At 38.5% G+C, this 16771-nt stretch overlaps 1 protein-coding gene across 1 annotated transcript in view; it reads right to left on the minus strand.

Moving 5' to 3' along the window:
* The window catches only part of syndig1 (synapse differentiation inducing 1), a 33893-nt gene extending 24588 nt beyond the window's left edge, over window positions 1-9305 (minus strand). The window contains exons 1-2 of the mRNA XM_088610100.1: window positions 8408-9305; window positions 561-1109 (exon numbers count right to left, since the gene is read on the minus strand). Coding sequence (XP_088466226.1) covers window positions 561-1067 — 507 coding nt within the window. The 5' untranslated portion in view covers window positions 1068-1109; window positions 8408-9305. The remainder of the gene's footprint in view (window positions 1-560; window positions 1110-8407) is intronic.
* Window positions 9306-16771: the final 7466 nt, after the last annotated feature.

Genomic DNA, 16771 nt, shown 5'->3' on the forward strand with positions numbered 1-16771 from the left:
GTTAGTGAATAGACATGAGATGCTTAAATTCAATTCAATAAACAATCCCTACTCTTATTTAGCTCTTTTCTGGATACTATGCTCAAAGTGCTTTACAGGTAATGGTGACTCCCCTCCACCACCACCTGGATGATGCAACAAGAACCAGAGTGTGCCACACCAGCTCTCAGTGGGGAGGAGAACAGAGTGATGAAGCCAATTAATAGACAGGGACTATTAGGGGGGTAATTTGGACAACACCTATCTAAGAGCATACAGTACTTGCATAGATTGCATATATTGAGGTTCTGTTGATGCTCATTATGGTATTATTCCTACAGTATCCAGTCAAACAAGTACTTTTCTACTCACTCATCCCTGAGTTAAACTATGAAACTCGTCTTGAACTCCATATATAGACTAAATGCATACTACAGTTACCAGTACAGTAAACCTGGTGGTTTATTATTCTGATTATTCAGAGATACTGTCTCAGACATGATCACAGTGAACTGCTCGTTCCATTGTATCCCCTTTACGACGTCTGATAAGCTGCACTGCTGAAAAAAAACGGCACCTACCTCCAGCTCCTGAAACTCGTCGTCGTCATCGATATCGTAAGACAGCGTTTGTATTTTAGCATCTTCGGCAGAGAGGTCCAAAAACTTGCCCTCTGTGAAAACTAGGCCGTCTGTGGTGGGAGACAGGTCTTCGATGAAGGTGGTTTCACAGCACTCTGTGCCCATGCTCTCACTCCAGGATTTCAGCATGTTCTCAGAGTACAGAATGATGTTGGGTCGATAATGTGAATCCACAGACTGGGGGAGAGTGCTGGGATTCAGGAGCTGTGGAGTGGGGCTGCTCTTGTTGCTCTCCACAGAGTTCTGTGGTGGCAGGTTGACAACCACATGTCCTTGGTACTGCGGTGCTGAGTACACAGACACCAGCCCATCCTTAGTCTCCACCATGAGGTTTCGAGTGTTAATGAGGCCGTTCTTCTTGGTAGATTCTGTGCCATTTTTGTGAATGGCAACATTCTTTTCTTCCACCTGTCCCTCCATTATTGTTTCCCCTGGGGTGCTTTTCATAAATCTCTTCTGGAACACATCTGCCTGGAAGATTGTGCTTTCCTGTGATAGTTCAAAGAAAAAGTGCTTAGATTAGAATATCAGATTAAAATGGCAATTAAATTTGATCATATTTATGATGTTATCTGTTAATCCGCCTCATTCCAAGCGTATATGGTATTTATTTGAAAAAATGGGTTACAATATATAAAAAAGAAATTTAGAACATATGTTGGCTCCTTTTTTTAAAGGCAGGAAGGAGTGAAACAACACAGTATTTTAATTGCAACAAAACCACATCATGTACTAGCATGCAAAGCTTTTTTCTGTTGTAACACGTGATGATTTTATTTTAAAATAAGCACAACAACAAGAATAAAAGCATATAGTGAATTCAATTCAATTTTGGTATGCAAATGAATATTGAGAAGGTACAGCATGATATGGGACGGTGGTGATATATGAGTGTCTACCAATCGAAAGCCAGAATTTCTGTCTAGTTGAGTGGTCTTTGTTGGTAAATAAAACATCCACTTAGCATCATCCTGCATGCTGTAAATTAAGAGTGAGTCACTGACGCAGTTCTGAACCCCCTTGAAAACATCAAGGACAGTATTGCATCCATTCATTTGCCTTTTGTGTTAAAAGACGAGTATGCTTTTGTTTCCAGAAGCACGAACACTATGCAAATGAGCCCCTGCATGAGCAATAGATGTCGCACACATTGATTCCATTCCGGGTACAATTGCTTTATCTATAAGCTTAGTTACAAGTTTAGAATACAAAAAAGGGATTCTTGCAAAGCTCAGCAGTAAATCTGAGCTGATAAATGGCTATTACTATAGATGCAGAGAAGGCTGTTTCTCTAATGGCCATTTCGTCAACTATACCCAGCAACAAATCTCAGAGGGAAAATTATATAAACTTAAAACCCCTTTAGTCAGTGTCCAAATACACTACCCCCTGGTATGTAGCTACTTTAATTCCAGATATTGAATGTCACTTTCTGCCATCTGTCTGATAGAGATGGATGTACATTTTATTCACTCTGTTACTAACGAACGTTTGGGAAGGCTTTATTAGTGCTGTCTTCCAGGATTTGCTTGGTTTTCCCAAGAATATGAATCAATCTAAAGTGAATCACATTGCTTTCATTGTTGTGATGCAAGGTAATGAAAAAAGTAGTAGTGCTTTCTTTGTGCACAATTATATTATTTGAATGTATCTGGTCATTGAGCACGAACAGGAGATGACATTACCATTTCACATTGTGACATTATTTCCCTGCTGTTGCATCAGGAGTGGAGTTGTTTTCTATTTGTTTTGGAGAGTGTAGGAAAGATTTTAGAGCAATATAGGGGTCCAGAGAGAGCCTGTTTTCTTGTAAACACAAAGCAGCCAGTCAAGTGAAGAAGTGCCTGAGCAACAGTGATAGGTTAAAAGAGTTTAACCATTTTATTCTTGAAAATCAAAGAAAATGAGAGGATCTGATTGAAGTATTCAAAATTCTGAAAGCATCAACAGAATCCACTCAATGCTATTCTTCAGCACAAGCCAAAGGACGCATGTGGAAGCTACATGAAAGTGCATTTAAAACCAACAGGAGGTGCTTCTGTGGGAGTCTGAAACTCGCTACCCACCTCACCGAAGCCGATACCCAGACTTATCAAGATACCAAGAAATGGCTGGACAACAGCCTCAGATAAACTGTCTGGAAGCAAACAAATGAAGCAGATGGAGTGAATGGCCTCCTCTTGTCGGTAACCACTCTTATGCATTTTTTTAATCATGTCTTCATTAAAAACACATATGCAGAATTCTATGGTGCTTGGAAGCTGGCTGCCATGTCAATATGAAGGGAATATAGAACATGATTAATAAATCTATTGAGAGAGGTTTGAATGTGAACTAGTGTGATGACTATTCAGAAACTAATATGCACAAAACAGCACTGAAAATGAATGTTTTACTCATAGAAGAGAGCAAATCAAATGATACAGTCCATTTAAAAAAACACTATCTATCTAATTATAACTATTATATAACAGATTTGGAAAGTGTTTTTACTGACAATAGTAATTTAGGAACAACAGTTAATCCCTTTCAAAAGAAACAAAACACTTATATACCACATATATTGATTTGTTCTGTACACTTAATTTCTGTTTAAAAGATTTAATTTAAATTAAAAGATTTGAAGTTTTATTTGATTAATTGTCTTTACAAAGATATCTGTAATATATAATCACTGCTTTAAAAGTAATCCATGTTTTAAATCACAAAAATGCTTTATACAGTATGTAAAATGACTGTATACAAATACTGTATGGTATATACTGTAGGCACAGCATTTTTTAAATTTTGTAAACACCAACTAATTTTTGGAAGAAAGTAAATATTTATCAATGACATTTAATATAAAATACAAACATATTTCATGCCAATTTATTATGATATTTCTTTCAACTTTGATCCTCATTAAACAGTTACAAAACTTTTGTGTGCCCTTAAGTCAACGGTAGTCCTCCTTACGAATGCATCTCTGCTCTAAAATTAATGTGCACTCAACAAAGTAAAAAATAATTTATAATGAATTTGAAGCTTACAACCCATTACACAGTAATCAACAGCAATTAGAAATAATTGGCAGCAAAGGAGCACCATTAAAATTGAAAGTTTACAGAGTGTTTTTGAGAGTCTGAATGGTTTTGAGCAATGCATGTGGCTATATAGGGTTTGAGGAGAGAACTAATGCAGAAGAAGACATGAGAAAGAAGCACAGACATCCATCACAGGAGTCTGAAATACCCTCAAATACTATAGAGAAAGAGGAGAAACAAAAGATCAAAAAAGGAGTGGTAGACAGAAGTAAACTATGCAAAGGAAGAAAAGCAGCAGGGGTTTATTAAATAGACTGAACAAAGAACACAGAACCCCAGGAAAAGAGTTCATACTGGACTGAAGGAAGGACTGCACACCAGAGGTGCTGCAAATAATCATGTTTAGGTCTGCAAATAATGGAGTATTTTAACTTTGCAAGAGAACATCCAGTCTGGAATACATGGAACTAGAATAAGGATATCTGGCCCTAACGGAAGATTTGTAGTGTGACAAAGAAAAGAAGCTGGATACCCTCTGATGGTGAAACGTGGCAAAGGATTTAGAGTACAACTGCTCTGAGGCACATACTCTAAAAAGTTGTAGGAATACAGTATATATATATAGACATAAAATGTCCCGACTGAGGAAATCTACAGACAGGTTTTTCAAACGCCATTCATGACAATGAGCTTAAAGAATAATGCCTTATTAGTAAAGCTACAGCTAACCAAGGATATAGTGGAAATTTGCAATCAATGCAGTGGCTTCCATTGAGTCTCAACGTTGAAGCAGTCTGAGATTATATAGGCTTGGAGGACTAGAAAAGACATAGACCTTCAGTACAATATTGCTACATCAGTCCTAAAACATAGAAGTGGCATTAAAGAGTGTGGTGACTCAGAAAATCAAGGAGAAGACAAATGTTAAAATCTTTTACACTTAGAAAACATGCATCTTTCTTAGATGTTGTCTGTCCTTCAATACCTTCTAGGGTTAATTGTCATACCCTATACATTTGCCCTTTGTGAGATTCTCTCATAAAATTGCAATTGTTCAGTTTTAATTTATCACACCATAAATTCAGCAGTAAAATGCATTGGTTAGTTAACCTTTTTGAATGAAGAAGGGTTGTGCAGTCCCAAAGAACTAAATAAGGATTTTACCTTTAAACTCTCAGACTGCATATGAAATGAACGCCTGAATTATCAGGTGTATGAAGGAAAAGGACAGCCGATCTCAATGGTACGCACTGTTAAACATACACATCTGTGCTGGAGCACTGAGATTCAATTGTAAGTTAAATGAGATCTTGAAGTAACCTTCTATCTAAGGCTTTGTACTACTCTAAGGACTATGACATGCACAGATACAGAGCAATCTCAAAGGAAAATAGCTTAATCTGACAGGTTATTGTACAGTATTTCCAACATTTAGTATTCAAAGTATTGTCCATCATTATTGAATGTCTTATTATGCAAAGGGCAATCACTGTAGAAGAATAGATTTGCTTTCCCACAGGATTTACGACATGTGATCACCACAAATCCTTAAAAGGAGCACAATGAAAAAGCTCTTTACTACAACAAACTTGATCCTTTCAAGCTACGGTAATGTTGTTGCTGCTATAAATATTATTAACATATGACTGTTTTTTTTTTGCACTGAAACCATAATTGCCCATTTTATGTAAGATATTTTAAAAGATGAATAGAATTGATCCTTCTTAAAAATTGAATATTACTGAATCTTTTCATCTATTGAATCAAAATCAAAATCTGGCTTCACAAATGTATATACAGATATTTTTTAGATGGAGACGATCACGTAAAGCCTAATTTAAAAAAAATTACAAGCACCAAAAAATGCATGAGAATTTTTAAGATGAAAGAACTGTGACAAGTAGATTAGCTGCTCATTTATATCTTGTGCTGTCTGCTAGTGTAGTAAACCTTACAGGCTTTCACAGACATTACTAAGAAACAATACACAAATCCTTGTACTTAGTCAGATTTTAGGACATGAATTTCCTCAGGTGTGCGGAGATGTCAGAATACCTTCTCCTAGACCTGTTTTAACAGATGTTAAATATAGCATAGAACAAGTACATTTCACTAAACCTGTGGACAAGCATTAATGCCTGTTACAGTACAGTACATATCAAGTGCAGCAGCACATTGGATTTCTGTCCTATTGCTATAATTTAAACAAAATAAAACAATAATTGGGAAAGTAAATCAGACCTGCTTGTATGCATTATGATTATTTTGACGAAGCCACATAAGCTGCCTGAGCGCATTCAGAGAGAACCTTTGCTTCCACAAGGAGGGAAACAGTGTTGTTATGTCAGCAAAAATTGATTCATGGGCAAAAACACAGGACGGTGGTGAATAACATAAACAAGGTTGAATAGCCTACATACTGTAACATTGCCTGGCAAGTTTTTTCTATACTGTATTGTGCGGCACGTTCTTATCTTACACATCTTAATGGAATTGGTTTTGGAATCCTAATTGTGAATGCTTGCACAGATTTATTTATTACCTACATTAATATATTAAAATATTTGTAGTCTTGTCTGCTTTGTAGCCAGCATGCCAGCAGCCATATCACCCTGCAACTCACAACTGGCAACCCACTGAAGCTAAGCAGGTGTGAGCCTGGTCAGTACCTGGATGGGAGACCTCCTGGGAAAAACTAAGGTTGCTGCTGGAAGAGGTGTTAGTGGGGCCAGCGGGGGGCGCTCACCCTGCGGTCCATGTGGGTCCTAATGCCCTAGTATAGTGACGGGGACACTATACTGTAAACAGGCGCCGTCCTTCGGATGAGATGTAAAACCGAGGTCCTGACTCTCTGTGGTCATTAAAAATCCCAGGGCGCTTCTCGAAAAGAGTAGGGGTGTAACCCCGGTGTCCTGGCCAAATTTCCAATTGGCCCTTACTAATCATGGCCTCCTAATAATCCCCCTCTATGAATTGGCTACATTACTCTGCTCTCCTCCCCACTGATAGCTGATGTGTGGTGAGCGTTCTGGCGCACTATGGCTGCCGTCGCATCATCCAGGTGGATGCTGCACATTGGTGGTGGTGGAGGGGAGTCCCCATTACCTGTAAAGCGCTTTGAGTGGAGTGTCCAGAAAAGCGCTATATAAGTGTAAGCAATTATTATTATTATTATTATTGTAAAGTATTAGACACTATTAACATTGGTATGAACTGAAAATGGCTCAATGCTAATGTCGTTTGACTAAAATGGTACCAAAAGGAACGTACTGTACCTGGAAAGTACCAGAGGTACCACATACAGTAGCTGTGAAAAGCAATGTTATACTGTACAGTACACGGGACTGCAAGAGCAGGGCAGTGTGTTACAGTACGTTTCATATTATGATGTCAATTCTAGGATGTAAAAGATAGACCATCACGGCGTTCCCATCAGGTCCGAACTGACCATGTTGTTGTGCTGCTGGCAACATGCGGACATTTCTATTTCTCTCTCATATTCTGCTCCAGTTTTCCACAAAGTAATATCCACCAGCTTTAGTGTATTCTCCATAAAAACTTACACAAATGTAGAACAGTGGACAAGGCAAACAGAATTGACGTTTCATACGTACAGTATTATTTTTCGATTAGCTTCAATTTAAGACCTGAACCAGGCTCCTGCTATGTTCTGCTGCAGAGATATAACAGATGTTTAAGGGGGAGGAAATTCCAGGCGGAAATTGTCTAAATATGTCAATGTTGTTAAGTGGTTAAAAGTGTTTTTTTTTACAGATTAAGTAAAAACGTCTAAAAACACGATCAAAATTCCAAAGTGACAGCCCGTTAAACAATACCAGGTAGACATTTTATCTAAATTTGAAAAATCTATTTTAAGTTTAATTTATTCTTGAAGCCGCATTATTCTAAATTGAAGCAAAGCCCAAAATAAGGACGATTTCATACGGAAACCTAAAGTATATACAACACATTACATACTGTACACATGGAAATACTATTGTGCTAGTGAAGACTGATAATGCTTAGCTTTTTTCCGGCCACCAGTACACGACCTACCGTAAAAATATCTGAATTACTGCAACCCGCTGTTTAAAACGTTCACCAAATCTAAGTGGCTGATGTGAACTAGCATTCAGGAGCTGTCCACAGCACTTTCACACAGCGTTTCACCGCTGATTCAATTTGACCAGGCGATACAGTATAAGCACATGTTTATCTTAAGTTTACAATATATCACTTTCAGATCCTGTAAACCAAATAGATCGTGAGTTGAAAGACAGGGTGCTTTATGTAAAGAGAACCTCACAATTATGAGTCTTTCCGTGTTCTAAATCACAATTGGACAGAACAGTAAAGACGCACAAAGCCCAGTAATTTTACGTGGCAATGTCCATGCCTGTTTGTGGTCGTGAGCCCTTAACACCTATACACATTCGAGCTATACATTTTCCAAATATCTAATGAGCACATTTTGACAGAAACACCTCGCATTTTCAAAGGCACATCAACTTTCATCGTCGTTGAGGTCTACCATTTGGTACCAAACAGGCACAAATAGGTACTGTACTGTAATACAAACTGAACACATCAATAGTTTTTTTTTGTCTGCAACCTCCGACACAAATGTCTTTACAAGATGACCAGTTTATATTGAATCAAATGTTATGGAATACCGATGCCTCACTGATGATGTGTGGCGCATTGTGTCGAACAGTTGCTGTACAGAATCCGTGATCAGACTATTAAAGCGTCTCTACTTACCTTCCAAGGTGAAAGAGCTTTATGCGTTCAGGATTCCCGGTGCCAAACATGGGAGAAACGCTCTCTGGAGCCGCAGCCTGTTCTGCAATTTCCACATTCCAAGCTGCACACCGTGAGTCGCCTCTAGGAGTTACGGCAAAGTCCCAAACATCCACTACATTGCCTTGCAGATGTGCTTTCTGAGCACGTCCGGGATGAAATCAACGAAATAGGCTCAAATTCGAAATTGTAAACAGAATTAGAGAACTTCTTCAAATAGTTTAATCTTGGCAAAATTAAGATGGTTATCCCTCTCTCTCTTCCGCTACGATCGATTGTTTCGAATTCGGTGTTCAACTCGTCTTTATAAAAGAGATGGAGTGACCGTGGAGAGCTGAGGTAAGGATACAGCAATGTAGTAGTATTGTGTGGTCCTCTACATAGTGGTTCACCGAATAGCTGTGGTCGGTCAGATTTCCTCTCGGTCCTAAAGTGCACACGTTACGAAGCACTACGACAATCCGGTACCTGGCTTCTGATTTACAGTGCTAGCAAGTTTTCAGTGACATTTTATGTCCCTGTCTTTTTACCTTTTGTCTTTAATCACAGCTGCCACGATGTAAATGTTTTGCACGTCTTAAATCATGGCTTAATTATCGTATGATTAAATCAACACAGGAAAGTCCCAACACAAAACAAAAGTTTGAGCGATTTTAGATCGATGTGCAATGTACAGGTAAGTGATATTTAAACAATCTTTTTTATAGAGAACATCTTTTAGCAGGGTAAGGAACAGTAATCAGTTCATGTAACAACATTTACAGTAAACCGATGACAACAACAGAGGAATGGTTCACAACTCACTTGGAAGCAATCCACAGCTGTATACTACAAAAATGGTTTTCCTTCTCTCTTATTGTCTAAAAGAGCTGCTACGGTGAGGTCACTTACCTGAAAACGTCAATGTCAAGATCGTGCTCAAAGAAAGTGGAGGACCTGCTGAATCTAGCAGAAATGGTGTGTGCATTGTGTAGAAAACCCACTGAACCACACAGCAGACTCAGCCCAGCAACAAAGCTCAAGTAGGGACATGAGCCTTGCAATGCTTTCACACTCTGTTAGTGTCACCACAGACAACGCAGTCTCCTGTGCTAAGAGCTGAATAACGATAGACCGTTGTTACTGGTTAGATTAGTTACTGTAGCAGCAGAGGTTGGTAATTCCCATTAAAGAGTTTCAGCTGTCATTCACAAGCTTTCAGATACAGTAACTCACAAGCTGCCCAGCCTGAAGCCAGTGCCCAGGTGTGGCACCACTTGAATGAATCATGTCATTAGGGCTTACAAATGCTCAACAAGGATACACACGCATCTGATATGTGACCAGGGTGACATGAAGTGACCACTGAGAGTGTGTGACCAATGACCAGTCCACCATGTGAAAATAACAGAGACCTCTTCCTGCTAGGTCATACTGTATGTTGACAAATCAGTCATTTTTTACAACTGGGCAGCAAATGCCAACAGTCAGCTGAGATTCAACGAAAGTCCGGCTGAACTGCCAATTAGAGGAAAACATGAGGCAGTTCATCAAAAAGAGGAGTAGGACAATAATAATTAAAGACAACTAGAACCTGCGCATAAAGCCTCTAATCATGAACATTGAACGTCCATGTCCAGAATATTGCAGGGCATGTCCTACAGTGCAGTCTTGGCTGAGGATGATAATTGGAAGGCTTTCCTTTAATACAGATGGTGGGAACCTGATGAACATTTGCTGAACTCCGAGTAGATGGTAGCCATCCATCCGTCCATCCATTTTTGAACTGCTTCTTCCAAGTTGAGGTCACATGGGGAGCAGGAGTCTATTTCGGCAAGCAACAGGTAGGCAGGATACCTCCTGGACAGGACACCAGTCCATTCCAGGGCAGGCAGACGCAAACACAGACACGCCAATTTTCCCAGAAGCCAATTAGCCCACCAGTATGTCTTTGGACTGTGGGAGGAAACCCCACAAGAGCACAGTTAACAGCTACAGTACCTGTGGTTAGAGCTACAGTATCTAAGTGTCCAATCCTAAGAATATTGTGACTCCATCTCTTATATAGTATCTCATACAGATAGGAATCACTAGATAGCTGGAGTAAATCACAAAGATTAAAGTTTGCTCTCACATTTGCAGAGAATGAGCCCCAGTGTTTTAAGAAATTAATATGCAAACAAGTACAGTACATTCCCATCTGTCAAGCAAAGGACACACTTGCAGGATTTCCAATCTTGGTGCTTGGGCCCCACAACACCTGTGCCATTTTGTTCCATCTGAACGCTTAATAAATACTTGAACCCTTAATTGACTAAATAATAGGTTTAATTCAAACCTGTTTCAGTTTTCAGTATGTAAGAGTTTGCCTTTTAACTTACATATCTTAACTAACTTAAAATCTCCAACCTTTGTATAGGTTCCAACCAAGCATATTGTTGGTTCAATTTAGGATTAATTTAAGTCAAGAGCTCAGCTCCAGTGAAAACCAACAGGTGTGGGGGTCCCCAGATCCAGGACTGGGAACCCCCTGGCTTAAAGAATCTTCAGCTTGTAACTGTGTATTATAAACAAACATACTGTAGCTCTGAAGTAGAGAGCAGAGCTGGTGGTTTATCCCGCAGAGGAGAGGGCTGTCCTTATATGTATGGGCTGTAGGGCATTATAGAATGATATTAGAATTAATGAATAATAATCTAGAGATCTAGAATGAGAGAACAGTATTATAGAGTTTGACAGTTTCTTAATACAATGACAAAAAAAAGTTTCAGCTCTTGTTAAGAATTCTCCTTTAAGAAGACATTTGAAAAAGAAAATATTTCTTTTTGTTGAATGAAAGGTGACATTTTTATTTTAGCTGGGGCTGTGATTTGATTATGTGGACATAGTTCATTAGAATCCTCAAAAACTTGTCTCACAACAATTTGGCTCGAACAACACAAGAATAACCTACACAAACTCTTGTTGTAGTTAATCCATATACAGTACTATACCCCTCCTATCTAATTGGCTTATCGCTGGGTGTTCCTCACCATTAACATCATTTGTTGGTTTGAAACAAAGTGAATACATTTTCAGTGAAGGGTTGCCATGAAATTTTATTTTTGCAAGAAGCAAAAAAAGACAAGAATGGAATAAAAATTAAGACACTTTCAGGACACTGTTCTTACCTCTTCAAATTTTCTATTATGACATTAGTGAAGGTACAGTATGCAGTATGTTAGTTTACAGAACAGTATATCCCCAACAATTGTGGAATTCATTTTGTAGCCTGCATGGCTGGGAGAAGTCAAGATGTTTATGTAAATTATCCCAAAAGCCTGGGAAAGATCTGTGTTACATAGAACATGCTTCAGACACAACAACACTGCCATCTAGTGCATGCCCTTCATTTTCCAGCAGTCCGTGACAAACCTTCACCGTTTCTCTGTTGGGCTGTTTCCACCCAATCATCCCAGTCAGGGTGTTACTCCTTTCGCTATATGACAGCCTACGTCTGAACACTGATGAGGTTCACATGCACTTTTCCCCTTGGATCATTATGAACAGGCAATCGAAGAAAGGAATTCTCAGAAGTGATTTCCTTAACTTTCTGACGTCACACCCCTTTTTCTCATTGAGCGCAGATTTATATACTGTATCAAGCATCAAAATCGAAATGTGTTGTTGCATCAGGTTCACAAAGTTATTACAATGTAAACATTTTTTTTTATTTATTTGCAAATAAATGTCTGGTGCACCGACATGTTTTTCAAATAAAATTTGGCATCAGTAAATTTCTTAAGATGATTAACATTTGTCATCAAAAGAGCTGACCATTTTGGGGGCTGCCTGTGTTGTGTGTTGTATTGTGACTACTGTGTGTAGTACAGTGCGTGACCAACGCTGAAAGAAATGCAAGCTGTCCATCTGCAATAAATGCTTTGCACCAGGCTGCAGATGCTGTCTAATGGTATTCTGTTTTATTCCTTACATAGTGCCTGTTTACGAGCGTGTGACCCTTAGATGCCACATGTTATCCCAGCTCATCCCATAAACATTCAGTGGTGCTCAGCTTTGGTGAATAGCGCATCTAAAGCACACGTGTCACATTCTCCTCTCACAAAAAACCCACATTGACATGGGCAGCATGAGGACACACATTGTCCTTCTGTACTGTTGTCACGTCAAGATGAGCCCGAAAGTGAGGTGCCAGCACTTGATCAATGTAGCAGCAGACAGCTACAGTAGCATAACACTCAGTCACTTCAAGTGGAGCTCTGTTGTGCTTTGACACTCTTTCCCTGATCATTAAAGCTGAACTTCCCGTTTGACATATCTGGGACTCCGACTATCACAATTTAGGTGATGTGGCGATGATCTTGGAGTGGTTTCCCAGATCATGACCTGTCATTGTCAGACTATCTTTAAATGTAATATCTTGCCAAGTTAGAAACTGATTGACCTATTGATTGAACTATTGATGGATTAGTGAACATTCTAGATGGCAAGCAACATAGTCCAGCCTCCAGCATATTGACAGGAGGACAGCAGTGCTCTTTTGATATGCGAGGGGTCCATGTTTTCTCTGGGGCTTGTCCCAGCTTAGCAGTCTAATTCAAACCACAGGCTAACTGATTTCAAATTGGCATCTGAAGCCTGTTTTGGAATTGGCTTTCCTCTCCTTAAAATTTGAATGAGATTTATAACTGTTATCAATCCCTCCTATTTGTGTGAGTTCCTGTCAATGAGCAACCCTCACTGGGTGAAATTGTACTAATTGAATGTAAGCAGAAGGAAAAACACTCACTCATTGGACTGTCTGATACAGTGTTATTCCCACTGGTGTCTGTTCAACTTAAGCTGGTCACCTATTAGGAGCTTTTTAATAAGAGGTAGTAAGCAAATTCCTAATTGGTAAGTTGAGGAGAGACTGCATGATGTTCTGTCTACTGAAGGTATGGTAAATTATTGTACTTTAGGTAGTTTTGAATCCCCGGTGCAGATAAACATCTGAACAAGCAAGTAAATCAGTTACATGCATCAATTAGCACCAGTGATTAAGGGTCTTGCTGGAGTGAAAACATGCAGACACGGGGCTCCCTTTGGACCAAGACTGAGAACCACCGCTGTACACTGTGTGCTGTGTCCAGGAAAAAAAAAACTCTGTAATCAGTTGTACTCAATAAATCTGTATGAGTAAATTAAAATATTCCATTGATTTTTTCTTACAGCAGAATCTCTTCCCAGAGTCTAGCTAGAATTTTCAATTGAAAAACAAATGTCTTCTCTATGTCAAATCACTGCTGAAGTTGCATGTCAGTACGTTTCATTTTATAGTAATTTCTTGAACAGCTGTCACTAGGGCAATTATAACTTCAAACTCTCACTCCTGCAATCCGAAATCTGAAGTAACACTTTTTTAGATAGAAGATAAAAAGGTTAAGAAATACTAGGGAGACACTGACACTTGCCACAATATCACTGCTTGATTCTTTCTATTTGCACAATATCCAATACCTCCTTTTTATATGAAAGCTATTTCTTTGTCTCAGAATTTCCATAATTCAATTAATTGATTCTTTAATGGCATGATCTCCATGTGATGTGCATTTTCTAAATGCCAGACTCATTGGACCTTAAAATTGAGCTTGGTGCTTTGATGGTAATTAACGACACAGACCTCAGAACCTTAAAATATGCTGGGCCTTTGTGTGTTGGAAGGAAAAAAATGAAGATAAAGTGGAGTTTATTGCCGATTTAGATCAAAAGCACAGAGGCTATAGAAAGCCTGGCCTGTGTACTGTACCTCTTCTCCACATGGTCTCTTATTAAGCACATTCTGCAGGTTCCACTTCTTAGGAAGTTCTCAGAGCAATAATGCAGTAGGTAGGGTAGATATACCTTTTTCTGATCCCATGTTTAAAATTTCAAATAAGGAGCCTCATTATGTCAGAGGTACAAAGCCTTCCCACTCTTCAAAGCGTTTCAGCTGAGGAGACAAATGCTGCTTTTTTATTCTGAGCCTTGCTACCTGATTTTAATGATCTTTAAGGCTGCCTTAATTTAGTGCTGCAGTATTTCTTTTTACGGCTGCCAGTGGCTCGTTCTCTTTCTGCAAGTGTGTTCTGTTTCTCTAGGCAGCTGCAAGATCTTTACATTTTTATTCACATCACACCTTGCATTTAATCTGTAGTGTAATTATCTGTGTCCTGAGCCCCAGCAATTAGAACCTATTTGTGACCCGCGTTCCCTCAAGTTCAGTTACTGTATATTTCCTTGAAGTCACTAAGGATCTCAAACCTGAGACATGATGAAATGGTCTCTTAGGACTAGAGTCATTGCATTAGAGACTTTAAAAGTATGTATGTACTGTACCTATAATGTTTTTAAATAAATTAAAAAAACACATCTGATACCTTCTTTTAAATTGATAATATCGTTCCTTTTGCCTTAATGCCTACTACTGCAGTTTTCGGTGTGAAAGTTCCATTTATAAATTATTCAGGGGATGTGATGTAGGATCCAGAAAGGCTTTTAAAAATATACACATTACAGATGGAGAGTAGGAAAAAGTGCTGCAGGGTGTCATAACTATCAGCAGGTTTGGAGCAGGGAGATTTCTAAACCCCTGTACTCAGCTTCCACTTTAATGTGGTCTGAAAAATCAGCTACAGCTGTCTGCACTGCTGCTGTCTTACATGAGTATTGTGTGCGTGCTTAGACTGACCACATGCTGTTTAACCCATTAGCGCAATAGAACTACAGTAGTTTGCAATATCGAGTTTTGCATCTACTGTTTGGAACATAGGCTGACATGTGACAGGGAATCTTCACTTTATTATGGTCTCCAAAATAGACAAGAAAGTTATATATTGTTTGATTAAACAACTACATTTCAAGTACTGTATGAGCCACCAATGTCATAATATCAAATACAGTAGATTCAAAGGAATCAAAGCATTGCCAATAAAATAATCATCAAACTGTGTGAGAGTAAACATGGTGAACCATTTACATTTCTGAATAACAAACACAGGGTTTCTCTATCCTTGACAAATTATTTTACAGATCTTGTCAATGGCGAAAGGTTGGAAAATATCAGACTGGAAAGTATTTCTTTACTGCTAACTTCAACACTTCATCTGTGGAGAAAAGTGGCTCTTATTATTATGTCTTTCACTTTCTGCAGCTTTTTGAGTTTTAGACTGTAGTCCTTCTTGTTTTAATTACATAACTGTTGATCTACGCTTGAAAAGGTATGGTCAATTTTAGCTGGTTGTAATTGCGTCTGACTGGAATTATATTTGCTATAGATGTCATCGACACACAGAGTGTATGAGATTCATCAGCAACTGTCCAGAGTCTCCAAGAAACAGAGTTCTTCATCCATTTAAAGTTCTCTACTGTGTGAAATCTGATGCAATAAGTCTATGTGGACATGTTATTTGGCGGACTTCAGTTCTCATTAATATTTCAATATTTTAAGCAGCAATACATATATAATCAAAAATATTTTTTAAGTTAGAACAGAGGTCAGAATTCCTGAATTATCCAGTTCATGTGTGACATGAACTCTTATCCTCTTTGAAACATTCAGAATATTTTATTCTCACTGGAAACCTCCACACTCTTTTTAATAATATTCGCAACGTGCTCCATCCTCTGTCCTCCTGGAAATGATATATATAGCTGTGAGTTATACAGAGGTTTAACTCTGTAACTCTCTATTCTACCGCTTAGTGCAGCATTCCTTGGTGTGGGGGAATAAAGCAAACCTCTACAGGTATTGGAATGTTCTTTTATTAATTACGTATTTGAAGCTTTTTAAAAACAGCTAAATTTCATGTTATGAGAACTGTCAATCTCTACATGATCCTACTGTGCTTGGAAACCCTGCATGAAGACTTTAAACTCCAATGTTTAACTGTTACCAAAATATATGTGCTTGTGCCAGTGTGCTGAGAAGGAAATTTCTTTTAAGCAGGAAGAGTTTTTGTATTTTAACCCCCCTTCTCCCTGACAATAGTCCAATAGTTTCATTCAAAGTAATGAAAAGCTTGTTTTGCTGTACAGACAAATTCTTTGATTACAAAAGTAAATCAGAAAGGGAGCTATAAAATTCAATATAGTACAGTGATGCACAAAATTGCTTAAATTGTTGCCAAGCATATCACAGATACTTATATTTTATTTTCTTGCCTGTGGCAGAGGTTAAGAATCTTTAAAATCCAAGATCATTACAGCACATGCAGTACTGTGAGTGACACTAATTACGACCTCGCTTGGCAGTTAATGCTGGAACATTAAAATATTTATTGGACGATGACAGCTTCAGGCAACGTGGGTTTTCCAGAGCTGTTATGT

The sequence above is a fragment of the Lepisosteus platostomus genome, chromosome 17, assembly GCF_059453375.1.
Source record: "Lepisosteus platostomus isolate fLepPlt1 chromosome 17, fLepPlt1.hap1, whole genome shotgun sequence".
Classification (NCBI taxonomy): domain Eukaryota; kingdom Metazoa; phylum Chordata; class Actinopteri; order Semionotiformes; family Lepisosteidae; genus Lepisosteus; species Lepisosteus platostomus.